This window comes from Vulpes vulpes, chromosome 3 (genome assembly GCF_048418805.1).
Source record: "Vulpes vulpes isolate BD-2025 chromosome 3, VulVul3, whole genome shotgun sequence".
NCBI classification, from domain to species: domain Eukaryota; kingdom Metazoa; phylum Chordata; class Mammalia; order Carnivora; family Canidae; genus Vulpes; species Vulpes vulpes.
The window spans coordinates 112,347,574-112,362,548 of NC_132782.1; the positions used below are offsets into that span (position 1 = coordinate 112,347,574).

A 14,975-nucleotide genomic window follows, 5' to 3' on the forward strand; every position below is an offset into this window, starting at 1 on the left:
AAGACAACTGAATGCAATGCAGCCATGTCTTTCCATGAAAACTGCTTTTCTTGGCTTTCTCCCAACAATGGTAGGTTGCCAAGAGAAAATGCTTTTGGCTTTGCAGATGATATGGCCATACTCTGGGTTAGTTCTGGTTCTTTATGTCATTGAAAAGAATGAATACTCTGGCTCTTAAATTATTTGGTGAATTTTTGCTCATGGTGTATGAAATTGCATTGTCTTACACACCCTGTCTGAATCTGTGGCTTCACGCGTTTGCCAGCGTGTGCAGAACAGGCTAGACACTTGAAGCTGGTGAACGTGTTGGGCTGGGTCAAAGCTGCATCAGGATGGAGCACTTGTTGCTGTGTCACGGCCAGCTTACAAGCAGGAGGCCCCTCAGTTTCTTTCCTTTGTGGGCATATTCTTCCAGGTTTTGGTTTAAATTCCAGCCCAGTAAGGTTAGGCCTCAGGTACATTGAAGTTAAATTGTTATTGTTCATGATATATCTTAAGATTGAAATGAGCTTTCTGAGTATTGTTTTTAATACTAGAAAACAATCTGAAGTGAGAACTGGAAATATTTGTGGTTTACTAGGACAGCCTGAAAATAGTTGCCCATTATGAGTATTGCTACAATTGGCAAATGCATGAGATGGGGTTTGTCACAAGTTTATTTCATGTTTCTCTGAAAATGTCTCATAATCCAGTGCCAATATCTCCAGCTGGCCTCTCCCTCTGATCCTACCTGTTTGAATACTCCCCACCATCACACATTCTCTGAAAAATACTCATTTTCTTTATTACCCTAAGCATACTTCTGAAAGAAATCCTATCTATTGTGAAACCATTCCTCCCCAAACCAAGCGACAGCAGTGTCCTTCCTAGCCAGCACCTGCAGTACTGCATCATTCAGATGTTGTACATCTGTGAGTTTGTTTAACCTTTCTCAACTCTAAGAGGAGGTGCTGTTATATCTGTTTTAGAGACAATACAACCAAGGCACAGAGAGGTGTAAGTAAATCACCTGGGATCACACAGCTCACCCTTATCAAAGAGCTACCCTCAGACCAGGTAAATATCTCCAGTGTCCATACACTGAACTACAGCCTGTCGACTGTCTGAATGAAATCTTACTGGTACCCATGTTCCAATAAAACGTAGCTAATGTTTATTGCCACAAAACAGGCATGGGGCTGGCTTTGTGGACTGAGCCTTCTTGTCCATCAGTGTCACATGCCAGTGCAGGTGTAGCTGGGGGGAGTCACAGTTCTGTTTAAGCATGGAGGTGGTGGAGAGCGCCAGTCAGTTCTCTAGCTGATGCGCTATGTTCCTCAGCTTTCTGTGCCCCCCCCCCCCCGCCCTCATCCACAAAGGGGTGAGTTCTAACCAAATGGTCTTTGAAGCCCTTGCACTGGAAAATTCTAACCTGTCCTGTTGTCCCTTCTAAGCTTACTGATGAAGGTCACACTCACAGAGGGTTCCCCTTCTGTGTATTTTCTCAGCAGCATCATTAATACCCCCCAGAGCAGTACTTCCTCTGATTGCTGTGCTGTGTAGTGTGGTTTTAAGTGTGTATCAAGGTGCGGGGAAAACTACTGAAGAATTCAGCTTTTGAAAAAAAGAACGTGTTTAGTGGTCTCATCGAAACCACATCAAACTCCACATTTGTTGCCACTTGAAGCATTTCTGAAGGCCTGGCTGAGTCTGAGTAAAATCATGCAGTGGAAGCAACTTTCCTCCAGCCCTGTTCATCCTCCACTTCTGTCCTGTTCCGGATATTCTTAGCTGGTCACACAGCAAAGTCCCCATTGAGCTTTTAGCTCATAAATGGTTATGATCTGATCCTTCCTGAGAGTGTATGTTGAAAGAGGATATTTGGAGATGAAAATTGGGGAGAGTTCATTCGTGAGGATGGTTGATTACATGAGTGGTTGATGTCTTTAGACAGGAGACTTTCCACTGGAAAATGCCTGTATGTGGCAGGAGTGTGTGAGTTGTGGGGAGAGCTTACCCTTCCCCGAGAGTTGAGAGGGATAGGCAGCGGGTACTTTCCTTCCCTGAGGGCGAGCATTCTTAACTTTTTGGGGCTACCAGGGAGCAAGAACATGGAGACTTGGCTTGCTCATACTGTAGAAACCTATTTTGGGGAGGAAATTTCTGTCAGAGTTATTTTTCTTTTAGCCCCCCTAGTTCTTTGATTTTCAGTTTACTACCTTACTTGATTAGGTGAGTAGTAAAGATGTTCTTAGGCTTAGTATAATGGAGAGAATCTTGCTGTTTTTTGGGAGCCCAGAGCTTATTTTTTTTTATTACTATAAGTTGATAGTTGTCATATCATGACACAAGTAAAAAATGTAAATATTTGCCCCACATGCTGTGGTCAGCAGAGGAGGCTGTTTGCAGCCACTGGTGACCACCGAGGCTGATAGATCAGTGTCTTGTTGCACCAGTGGGAAGGGGAAATGGCCTGGAGTCTTGTACCAAAGCCAAGGCTTTGCTGGCTCAGTGGATGTAGTGCAGAGGACCTGTTTTACAGCCAGGCCAGGCTCCTGTGTATACTGTGATGCTCCCCAGAGCTATCATCCTCCTCTGAAACCAGCTCCCGAGGGAATGGTCTCATCGTGCTGAAATTCAGCAGGGTCAGCAGGCTGCCTGTTTGTTCCAGCTAGGAGCTGAGGTTCTCATGGGTATTTAGAGGGCAGAAGGGGACACCGTTCCTGCTGCCGTTCCCAGTGCCCCTCCAGCCAGTGGTGACTGGCCCCCAGTTCGATTGCACTTGCCTTCGGGGCTGATGTTGGGGTCTCTGTTCTGAGCAGCTGTGTGATACAGCAGTCTCTTAGAGGATTCATTTATTTGGTTCCTTCCCCAAATACTAAATAAGCACCCGCTATGTGCTAGGGCCTGAGAACACAGAGATGTATGTTCCAGGAAGGCAAGCCTTATCCTAGTGTTAAGCCAAAGATAGATTGAGGGTAGACTGTCATCAATATTACTATGACAGATAATGCCATAGACTTACGTAGTGCTCTATACTTTGCACAGTATATCTGTAGTACATGTTTGTCACAGTAGAAAGAGAAGCAACATCTACCCTGTACCTCTTCTGAGGATGGCTGTCACTCATCTGCTTGCCAGACAGCTCAGGACTTCAGGTTTTGATTGACGAGCCAGGCACTGTTACTACAATTTGCTTCAGACACTGTTTCAATAATAAAGGCTAGTGTAGGTATTGTTCAGCTTTCTTAAACTAAACTCTAAAGAGAGATTTTTGTCTTTGGATTTCATGCTTTAGAGACCTGCTTCGGCAAATATGTAATCCGCATCCCTGTGCGGTTGAAGGCAGGTAGGCCTCTGGATCTGACACCAGGATTTTCTTTCCTTCTTACCTAGTTTGTGCGTTCCTGTGCAGGAACTGCCATTTACATGTCTCAGTCTCTCCTTGAAGTGAGAGCCACAGACAACAGAGTGAGTAGGGTTTCATATGAGTGATCCACCTGGTTATAAGAATGTTTTCTCATGGAATGATGCGGTAGACCTGTAAGGCATTATTTAATTTAGATATCATTATGGGAGGGGATCCCTGGGTGGCTCAGCGGTTTAGCGCCCCCTCAGTCCAGGGCGTGATCCTGGGGTCCCGGGATCAAGTTCTGCGTCGACCTCCCTGCAGGGAGCCTGCTTCTCCCTCTGCCTGTGTCTCTGCCCCCCCTCCTTCTCTCTGTATCTGTCATGAATAAATACATAAATAAAATCTTAAAAAGAAAAGATTTCATTATGGGAGAGCTAGCTCTTTTTTTCTAGGTATTTAACTTGCCCACTTTTCCTAGTTGAGATTGAACTTGAATTCAGTGCTTAAAGCGGCTCCAGAAAAACAGGGTGAGCCTGTGTGGGCTGTTGCTGAGTGAGGCAGGGTATAAATATTAATTCCATAGGCTTTAATTTATTCATGTTATATGATTTTCATCATCAATTCAACAGTTGCCTATTTCTGCTGTTCTGCCTTTTGAATTTTATTGAAAAGATTACATGATAGTTCTCTAACAGCCTTAAGCCAGATCCTGATAAACTTCAGTTGCAAATAAAGCCAAGTTTACAAAATTGTTATCAAGTATCTGTTGGGAAATTAGAACAAATATGTAGATGTTTATTTTTACTTTTTTTTTAATTTTTTATTTATTTATGATAGTCACACACAGAGAGAGAGAGAGGGGCAGAGACACAGGCAGAGGGAGAAGCAGGCTCCATGCACCGGGAGCCTGATGTGGGACTCGATCCCGGGTCTCCAGGATCGCGCCCCGGGCCAAAGGCAGGCGCCAAACCGCTGTGCCACCCAGGGATCCCTATGTAGATGTTTATTAATCGGAATTAGACACTTCGATTTTACTACTTCATTATGAGCCTTGGTGTTAAAAATATGTGTTAGCACTAGACTCGGGACCACATGTATGCAGTCTGATCAAAGGAGAATAAATATAGCACAGGAATTCAGAAATTTGCAAATCTCTAGAAGCAAACAGCTTCTACCCCAAACTATAGGCTAGGACTGGAGAGTAACCTTCAGTTCTATTAGGTTCTGTCGAGATAGTCAACGACAGGGGAGATAGGTGGCGGCAGCCCTTTGTAGGACTGGCCATTGGTCTCCCTGTTCACTCTGACTGGTTAAGGTCAGCCTGGGGCTGGTTCTGGACCAAGGGAGCTGAGCCTGGCCTCCCGCAGGTAACCTGGACGCATTGCACTTGATCTCTAGAGTTGTGTGTGTTGTCGTAGGCTAAGGATGGCACTTTCTCCTACTTATTAAATGTATAGTCCCCAGGGAGCTGGGCATTGCTTACCTGCCGTCTGCGATCTTTGGCTTTGACTTGGTTCTTGTCCTGCCCTTTGTGGATCAAAACCACATTGAGACAGTTTCCTTCATTATTGATTGGATGGTCATGAAGAAAAAGTGACAAGATGGGATCCCTGGGTGGCGCAGCGGTTTAGCACCTGCCTTTGGCCCAGGGCGCGATCCTGGAGACCCTGGATCGAATCCCACGTCAGGCTCCCAGTGCATGGAGCCTGCTTCTCCCTCTGCCTATGTCTCTGCCTCTCTTTCTCTCTCTCTCTCTCTCTCTCTCTCTCTCTCTCTCTGACTACCATAAATAAATAAAAATTAAAAAAAAAAAAAAAAAAGAAAAGAAAAAGTGACAAGAAATGTGTCAGAGTGCATCAGACACTCTGAAACACTTGGTTCAGCCAGCTAGAAAAAGTGCTTTGCCCAGAGGCTCACCAGACAAATTGTGCCCAACTAACTGGACCACCTACCCAACTCATTTTCACCCTGCAAGGCAGTTGCAGAAGAAATAGCTTCATATTTCATAGAACAGGTGGGGTGAACTTTGAGCCTCACAGAACTCCTTTGGGAGTTCAGTGGCCTCTTGGTGTTTACTTCCCTCTGCACCAAAGGGGTGATGACCTTAGGTGGTTAGTGTGAGTAGGAGGACAGTTACTTCTTCCCGCCCTCTAGATGCTTCCCACTTTGGTTCGTCGATGCTAGAAGTTTCCACAACATTGATTTTCTTGTCTGTCAACATGGTGGCTCTAAAGGAGCGTACTGTGACAGGTGGAAGAGTTGTGTCTACGCATGCTCAGAACCGGGCAGGACTCATGGCAGGCAGTCAGGAAGTCCTGGCTGACTGCGAGGACAGCATGAGTTCACAGATGCGTGAATGGTGCACAGGCCTTCTGACACAGGTGGTCCCTAAGTAGAGAAATTTTAGATGAAATCCAGGAAGTAGAAATCCTAGCTATATTTTTTTCTGCAAATTTTTGGGCGACTAAAAACAGGGTTTGATTTTGCACAATAAAACAAATTCTGAGAGAAATATTTATTGCATGGAGTTAATTTGGGGTCATATTTTTCGAAAATAGTTCTTGCTTCAGTTCTTCAGAGTTTCAGATAACAGCTGAAGGAAACTAGTCAAGAATCAGAAATGCCCGCTATGTTAAATTTCCTGAGCTACCGTGTCGCTTTGGTTAAATCATCTGAACTTAAAGTTGAGCCTAATTATTGGGCTTTGAGAATAATTTTTTTTTTGTTTCAGTTACTCGAGTTGAATTTGAAGTTCAATTGAATTTAAATTTGTTTTCATATACTCAAGGAAAGCAAATAGGGCAAAAGTGGCAACGAATGTATTCACTTTGAAAAAGGTGAAAATGTCAGATGTGAGAGCCAGGCATAGAAGCTACTTGCGCATATGAACCTGCACAGAAGCGAGATCTGGGTTCTACTAGTTTGTCTTTATTGTGTTTTTATGTGGACATTTCAGCTGTTAAGGGTTAGCCTGTGGTGAGCATTGGTTGGTTTGCACCTAAAATCTTGGAGCTGAAAGAAATAATGTAATTCTTCTTGTTCAAGACACTCCTCTGACAGGTGAGGTCAGGGGTCCATAGGAGGGAGGAACGAAGGGAGGTGGCCCCGCGGCCTCGGGCTGTAGCCAGGGTCCCCGTGTGAGGTTAGTGGGGAGAACCGAGCCTCAGGTCCTTGATTGCAATTGTAGGGACTGTGCTTCCCTAGGGGGCCGTCCCTCAGGGGACCCTGCCCTCCCCCACCCCCCCAGTTTCCAAACATCACACTCACCAAAACACCAGAAAAGTAGAGTGAGCCTGAGGCAATAGGTAGGATATTAGAACTTTCAGGAAAAGCAGGGGCAGGCAACGAAAGAAGCCAGTTCCTGTACCTTCAGAGTGGCAGGTTGGGTGGGGTGTGTAACGGGCCTCCCGAGCTAGAGCTACTCCTGCACAGGCCACTCCTGCACAGGCCGGAGTGGGAGAGGGGCATGGCTCCAAGCTCCTTCTTCCTGTTCTTGGCCTTTAGCTACTGTATGTTTTATTTCACTAATTAAAAACGAAAACAAAAAACTTAATGGAACACTCAGATTTGTGATATTAGAGAAGGTAGTATAACAACCCCTGCACACCTGTCACCTGATCAGGAGTTAGCAACATATGGCCGGTTGCTTTTCATCTAGGCCTCTCTCTTGCCACTACCCCCTGCCTCCTGGGACTACTTTAAAGTGAATCCCAGAGGTTATATCATTTATTTGTCAATATGCCCACTGTGTATTTTGAATTAAAGGAAACAAAGTTTAAATCTAATGGGGAACCTGAAAGAAACTACTCAGGGAGTAGTTCAGGATTAAATTTAAGGAGTTCCCCTTTGTCAGTGATTCTGGAAGCTCTTGTTTTCCAGATGATTTTCTTTTTTAAAGAATTTTTTTTTTTAATTTTTATTTATTTTATGATAGTCACAGAGAGAGAGAGAGAGGCAGAGACACAGGCAGAGGGAGAAGCAGGCTCCATGCACCGGGAGCCCGACGTGGGAGTCGATCCCGGGTCTCCAGGATCGCGTCCTGGGCCAAAGGCAGGCGCCAAACCGCTGCGCCACCCAGGGATCCCCTCCAGATGATTTTCTTAACTAATTGCTGCGCTGTCAGGTGTGGGGGTGTTGGGGTGAGGGATACAGCTGGGGTGAGGGTGAAAAGGCACTGGTTCTTGGGTGATGGTTATGAGGAGAGCCAGGTGGAGCTGTCAGGAGCAGCTGTTTTGTCCCTTGCCCTTTCTTTATGTGCAGCCATGGAAGCAAGTGGCTCTGTTCATAATCCAAATGAAATTGGAAATGAATGAACCTTCAATTTATAATTGAAAAGGTTTCACAAGAAGTAACGATTTTTGCTTCAGTGGGCCTCATTTCTGAGGCCCTTCCTTTTGTATGTGATTGTGTCATGACAGCTCATGTTGCCTCTTTCTGTTTCAGATGGGAATGACTGGTAACACAAGTCCATTTGGACAACCCTTTAGTCAGACTGGAGGGCAGCAAATGGGAGCCCCTGGCGTGAACCCCCAGTTATCCAGCAAACAGAGCATGGTCAATAGTTTGCCTCCCTTCCCTACAGACATCAAGAATGCTTCAGTCACCAACGTGCCAAACATGGTAAGTTGCCCTTGGCTCTTAGGCTGTAGCCTCCAGTGGGTGCTTTGGCGTGTGGAGTGTCATGCTACCTGTGAAGATCTGCAGCTGGATGTGTGTCGTGGGTGATAGGAAAAGAGAAATACTTATGAGTAGCACTCTTGGTGAGTTTATATTTCCTTTGATGAGCTGGCAGTCGGAGGCTAGATAGAGATGGTCCCCTTGAGCCTCCTTGGCTCCCTTTGTGCAGGAGGAGGTTCACAGCCATGAACTACAGCCACTGTCTTGATTCAGTAGTGGAGCAGTGGAGAGCTGGACTTTTCTCACGCTTCCTATTAGTGGTTGAGGCTATTCAAAGAAGCCCATCGATTTGTGTTATAAATGAAGGGCATTCATCTTCGAGGACTGTAGTGCGTCTGCGAGACAAGGGTGTCGTACCTGCCTTGATAGAGGTTTCTTCTTCCTGAGATCTCCCACTTGTAAAAAGAGGAACTAGCCTTGGAACCTCCTAGCCTAACTAACCAAGATAGTGATGGGAAAATAGCTCCTTTTGCCCTGCAAAATGGAATCTCTTAAAATTCCAAACACTGAGGAGGGGGAGGTGTGTTCTTTTGTCAGATTTCTCTGTGCACACTTAGTGACTAAATATGATGTGCCTGTGGTGGTCGGTCAAGGCCACCTGTCATCTTCCCTAGGCTTGCTTCTGGGGAACTGCCCTTTGCAGCTTGCTATCCACATAGTTGTACAGTAGCAGTTTAGAAAGGTCCAGAAGGGGGCGCCTAGGTAGTTCAGAGGGTTAAGCATCTGCCTTGGGCTCAGGTCGTGATCTCCAGGTCCTGGGATCGAGCCCCACATTGGGTTTCCTGTTTGTATCCTGTCTCTTAAATGAATAAATAAAATCTTTTTTAAAAAATTAAAAGAAATTAGAAAGGCTCAGTAGAAAACCAGGGATTACTTTCAGAAAAGCATCATCTTTCTTTTGTCATTTGATTTGAAAAAACTTTTTCTTGGGGACGCCAGGGTGGCTCAGCGGATGAACGTCTGCCTTTGGCTCAGGGTGTGATCCTGGGTTGGGGGATCAAGTCCTGCATCAGGCTCCCTGCAAGGAGCCTGCTTCTCCCTCTGCCTGTGTCTCTGCCTTTCTCTGCGTGTCTCTCATGAATAAATAAATAAAACCTTTAAAACTTCTTTTCTTTCTTTATTTTATCTATAAAGATACCATGGAGAATTCCTATATATCTGTCACTTGACTTCTCCTGGTATTAGCATTTTATGTAACCTTTGGTACAGTTGTCACAACTAAGACATTGACATTGTATACAGTAGTAGTTACAGGTTTGAGGCTGTGGGAATTGGGGGGTGGGTAGATTACTGTAGTGTTGATAAAATCAGAAAATGAAGTAAGAGCAATGTGTCCTTGATCAAGTGTCATCTCCACTGCATTCTTCCTTCTTTAAAATAAAAGGAGGGGGGAGTTTACAAGTAATAAAATGTGTTTTCAAAAAATAGTCATTCCATCTTTTTTTTTTAATTTTTATTTATTTATGATAGTCACACACACAGAGAGAGAGAGAAGGAGAGAGAGAGAGAGGCAGAGACACAGGCAGAGGGAGAAGCAGGCTCCATGCACCGCGAGCCCGACGCGGGACTCGATCCCGGGTCTCCAGGATCGTGCCCTGGGGGAAAGGCAGGCACTAAACCGCTGCACCACCCAGGGATCCCTTCTCAAACTATTTAAAGTTTTACTACTTTCTTTCTTATGATCATCTCCCTGGAAACTCCCTGTACTGCTGCTCTCCTTGTAGTGACATTTGCTGCCGGGATTGTCCTGTTCTCAGCTGTGTAGATCCAGAACCTGAATCAGAGCCGCTGCTCCTTGGGTTGGCTCCTCCGAGTCTGAGCAGCATACTGGGACCAGGACCCACACTCTTTCTGGGCTTTCCTGCTCTTCCTTTTCCAGTCTCCTTATGTGGGCTGCAGTGCTGGTGATCATCGCCTTAGGTTCGCCACAGAGTGAGAGTTGTGCTTCTGTGCAGACATTCTGTGTTTTGTAGTCTGGGAAACCCCACCTTATATTTTCCTGCCTTCTTCCCCAGCCCATTTCCCCATCCTCTTTCCTTTACCCACAGCTTGATGGCAGAGTCCCTTTGCCATGACTTCCCCTGCCTGCCTCTGCTCCTGGGGACTGAATTCCAGGCAGTAGTGTGCATGTCAGGGGCAGGTTCATTCTAGACTGTAAAAAAGCTTCTGCTTCCCTTCACTTTTGCAGGGCTGGTGGGGACGGTAGGGATGACCCTTTGGTGTGGGGAAGGGCTTCTTTCTCCCTCGGTACTGCTGACCTTTGGGATTGGATCTCTGTCCATTGTAAGGGCCATCCTGTGTGTTGTACCTCTCACCCAGCAGGTGCTCACAGCCCTTCCTCGCTCCCCACAGTCACCCCAGGTAAGAATACCTGCTCTGGGAAGGCAGTAGCGCTAGCATTCTCTCCTTCTATCTGTGTTTGTGACATCTAGGTCTCTCCATCCCTGTCTTTTCTCTCTCTCCCCTCTGACCACTCTTTCTTACTCAGTTCTTTCCCCCACAGTCTTATCAGAATATCAGGGTAAACTAAGAAACGTTTGGGTCTGTAGAGCTGCTCTGTTTGCCTAGCCGCTGCTTTCCCACCGGGGTCTGCATGGACTTTGACAGAGATCCCCAGCAGGTGCCTTTGGAGGACAGACTTCGAATGCTGGAGAGCATGGGGCAGACTTTGCCAGCTCCTGTGAGGGAGCGAGGCCCAGTTGCACCCTTGGTGCTGTTGGGATGGGGATCGGAAGAGACTGGCAGAGATGTGGGACAGCCAGTGCATGTGGTTTGCCTGAGATTTTTCTAAATGCTCTCATGCCCTGTGGTTTGCCTTGTTTTTATAACAGCCTCTTAAAAGACATTATTACGTGTCCCATTTTACAGATGTGGAGGTTGAGGGTCTGAAAGGTTTTCATTTGTTCAAGGCTGTGTAGCTCCTGTCTGCAAAGCCCAGAGCTCTTTTTGATAATGCCTGGCATTATGTGTTAGCAGCCTTGAGTCCACTGGGAATGCTAGCCTGTGTTTATGTCACTTCCTTGAGCACATTTTGTGTCTTCCTTAAATTTTCTAAATTCTGTCTGACCCCTTGGAATTTATGGATTTTTATTTATTTTGCACAGTGAGGGAAAAAGGTATCTTCAGTGGAAAAGGAGGGGGGCGCATAATATAAGGCCTTGATCTTATTTGTGGTTTTTTGTCATCCTTTGGGTTATAATCTCTTAAAACCCAACTGAATCTGGTGTACCAAACAATTCAGGTCAGGGCTCTGGTGCCACATCACCTGATGTCCTGGTCAAGCTCTTCGTGGAGTAATTTTTAAGCTGCTCAGTCATTGGTCACAGGGCGCTTGCTTTTCTCCTCTCCTAGTTTCTGGAGGATTCCAGCATCCCCCAGTAGTGTTGAGAAAGGAAGAGAATGTGGCTGTCTCTTTAATTCACCCCATTTGTTGAATACCTTCTCCTGGCCCACTTGCTCCCAGGATGCCAGTGTGAGTGACATAGAGCTCGCTTCCTCTTTCATGAAACCTGGTCGGTGGTGATGGAAAACAAGTAATCACAAAATACAAACTGGCCCAGCAGGTCTGAGTAGCACACAGCAGTTAAGGTTGACACATTTTCATAAATTTTTAAATGTGTCTCATCACAATTCTATCTTTGGCCATAGTATTTGTAATTTCTTAACTTTTTAGATGATTTATGTTTGTTAGAAATTTCACCGTAAGGAGTGTCTGGGTGGCTCAGTCAGTTAAGCACCTGCCTTCAGTTCAGGTCATGATCCCAGGGTACCGGGATCAAGTCCTGCATTGGGCTCCCTGATTGGTGGAGAGTCTGTTTCTTCCTCCTGTCTGCTCATTCTCTCTCTCTCTCAAATAAAATCTTTTATTTATTTATTTATTTAGATTTTATTTATTTCTTCATGAGAGAGAGAGAGAGAGAGAGAGAGGGGCAGAGACACAGGCAGAGGGAGACGCAGGCTCCATGCAGGGAGCCCGATGTGGGACTCAATCCCCGGTCTCCAGGGTCACACCCTGGGCCGACGGTGGTGCTAAACCGCTGAGCCACCGGGGCTGCCCTCAAATAAAATCTTTTAAAAAAGAAAATCAAGGGCAGCCTGGGTGGCTCAGCTATTTAGCACCACCTTCAGCCCACAGCATGATCCTGGAGTCCCAGGATCGAGTCCCACATCGGGCTCCCTGCATTGAGCCCGCTTCTCCCTCTGCTTGTGTCTCTGCCTGCCTCTCTCTCTCTCTCTCTTTCTATCTCATGAATAAATAAATTTTAAAAATCTTAAAAAAAAAAAAAAAGAAATTCACCATATTATTACTGCATTTCATGGTTCTAAGATCCACTTTTTTTCAGATTGTAGTATCTCTAAAATCAGGTTGTATTTTAGAAATAATCAAGATTTATTTAAATGTAACAAAACACAGTAGGTATGCTCTTTTACTTGTTCATAATTTGAATTAATAGGAGTGACATAACAGGTAAACATATATATTCACTGTATAGTTTTCCAGGACAACTTTCACGGATATAAAGATTTTTTTAATTATTTAAATGTTACTGACAGAAGAACAAAGAAGATTTTGGTTGGAATAGAGATTAGGTCATCTTTCTGTGAACAAGGATTGAGATCCTCATAGGTCATCTCGGAGGGGGGATATACACAAGGATCTGTGAGGAAGAGGGGGTACGTGGTACCACGGCAGTGTCTGAAAGAGGAGGCCCCCTCACTCCTGGTGATACTGTCCTTTCTGCCATTTTCATCTGAAAAAGTCCTCTAACACATGAAGCAGGGGAGTGTTTGCAGGAGGGCATCAGACATCATCTTGTACTGGATTTGTCAATTAGGTCATTGCTGACCTTCACAATAGGTTCAGGATTGTTTTTAAAGGAGCATTGTTTAAAAGTGGGACACATCTTGGGTGTATCTAATTTGAGAAAGTTAGGTGACTACAGGGGCCTCCTCAGGTTCTCATATGGAATCTCCTGTGGGGAGATGTAGTCTTCTGCAAGGTTCTTTGTAATGGGAAGTTCATGTGTGTGTATGGGCGGGGGGGGGGGGGGGTTGTTTTGTCATTGTTTCTCTTTGGTTTGGAGGTTTTGTTTGTTTTTTGAGAAAAACTAAGAACTGTATTATGAAGACATCCCCATTCTTAAAGTTGTAACACAGGAAATCAGGATTCACATTGGTCTCTGTGTCACAGAAGTTTGAAGTAGAAGCTTGGGCTGAGCCCCCCAGGTCACTGCTGATCCAGGTCTGTCCGTGGGAGGAAAACATGGCTGGTGGAGGCCTGTGCACACAGAGAAGGGTCGTAGACTGTAGTCCTGCCAGAAGGACCTACCTGGGACTGTGCCGTTAGCTGCATATGCATGGCAAGCCATCAGCCATGGCCCTTGTGGGGCCGTCTGTGACAACTGTTTCTCAAGGTGTGTCCATGGACCAGCTGCGTCATAGTGACTGGCTTCTGGGCCCCATCCAATCTTCCTGGTCAGAATCTCTTAGAGGAAGAGCAGGAAATCTGCTCTCATGGTCACTATTCATTTTTTTCTCTCTCAGTTTTCCAATATACACCACCCAGTTCCTTCTAAGGCAGTTCAGGAGAATCACCCAATAGCTGGGTTTGTCATTCTTTCTCTTAACACTGAAACCTACAGTTTTAAACAAGCTGCTCTGGTGACTCAGATGTAGAATAATATTTTGAAGAGCCTCTGGCCATTACAGCGTTGGCAAAGTGATGTCCAGCTGTCCTGGTGTCAAGTGGGCTTAATTTGTTGGTCTTTCTGTCCACTCTAGTATATCAGAAGGTTTCCACCGACCCTCACTTGTCTTAGTCTCATCATTTCCTGTCTCCTGTGTCCAATTTCTGGTCACTGAGAGATCCAGACTTGAGGTGACCAAAGCCTCATGAACCCAGGGCTTCCGTGCAGAGATGCTCCCTTCCCATAGCTCCTTGTACTTCACAGCAGGAACTTACCATCCCTGGTTGCATGGTAGGTCTCCTCAGCCCCAGGACCCAGGGGAGCCCTCCCGTTTTTCTGGGGAAATGAACATCAAGGGAGTGGTCACACCAGCTCAGATCCCTTCATAGTTAGAAGTGGTACCTCAGTACTTGAACCAGGAAGCGTGGCCAAAGGCTAGGAAGCAAGTATGTGTCATGATTAGTAACTCTGGTGTTTGTGTATTTATAAGAGTTTATATCTGCTTCTCTCATCTTAATCCTTCACCTGCATCTTGAAGATCCCTGAGAGAACGTGGATGCAGGGCCTTTGAAGAATAACTTTTAGTTTAGAATTCTTATCAGTAGCTCTGTATAAATCATTCCTACTATTTAAACTTTTGTTTTTGCAATAAGTAACAGCTAGGAAATAGACTAAGCACAAAATAGGATAGGTTGCAAATATTAGGAAACTATAAATTGAGAAAAATGAACAGAGTCTCTTAATACCTGGCATAAACATCGGGATTGCAAGTACTTGGTCAGGGTCACTTGACTTTCTTTCCAGAGTCTGATTAGTACAACCCTTTCTTTAGCGACCCCTCCAGGTGGCAGCTCATATTATCACCAAAGGCACTGGGCTCTTGTGCCCCCTGTCAGGTAGAGAGACTGCGAGAAGGTTCTGGGGGTCTCCAGCTGTTGCCCCTTGAGCCTGTCAGCAGCACGAGGAGCATTTCACCAGGCATTTCTGAGATGTGAAGTGACCCTTCAAAGAACTCCATAGAGAACCCACTCGGTCTGGATGGGGACAGTCGTAGCTTGCACAGGAGTCCGCACCATCCACCACCGTGTCTGAAGTGCCACAAGCCGACTTTCCCTTCCCTTTCCATGGCCTCCGAAATGGCCCTGAGGCTCGGGTTGCCAGACACCACTTTGTCACATGAGGAATTTGCCAAACTCTCAAAACTTAACTGTGATAAGTATTCCAGAGGAATGTGTTCATATGTATTGATGATATTCAAGAAGGATATGTATTAAAACTTT

At 45.5% G+C, this 14,975-nt stretch overlaps 1 protein-coding gene across 3 annotated transcripts in view; it reads left to right on the forward strand.

Annotated features, from left to right (window-relative positions):
* CREBBP (CREB binding protein) overlaps positions 1–14,975 on the forward strand; it is a 127,660-nt gene that overhangs the window by 49,648 nt on the left and 63,037 nt on the right. For 2 of the 3 annotated variants that reach the window (XM_026003007.2, XM_072751363.1), the window contains exon 3: positions 7,775–7,951. The exons of the other annotated variant lie outside the window; for it this stretch is intronic. In XM_026003007.2, the coding sequence (XP_025858792.2) occupies positions 7,775–7,951 (177 nt within the window). The remainder of the gene's footprint in view (positions 1–7,774; positions 7,952–14,975) is intronic. 3 annotated transcript variants of the gene reach the window in all.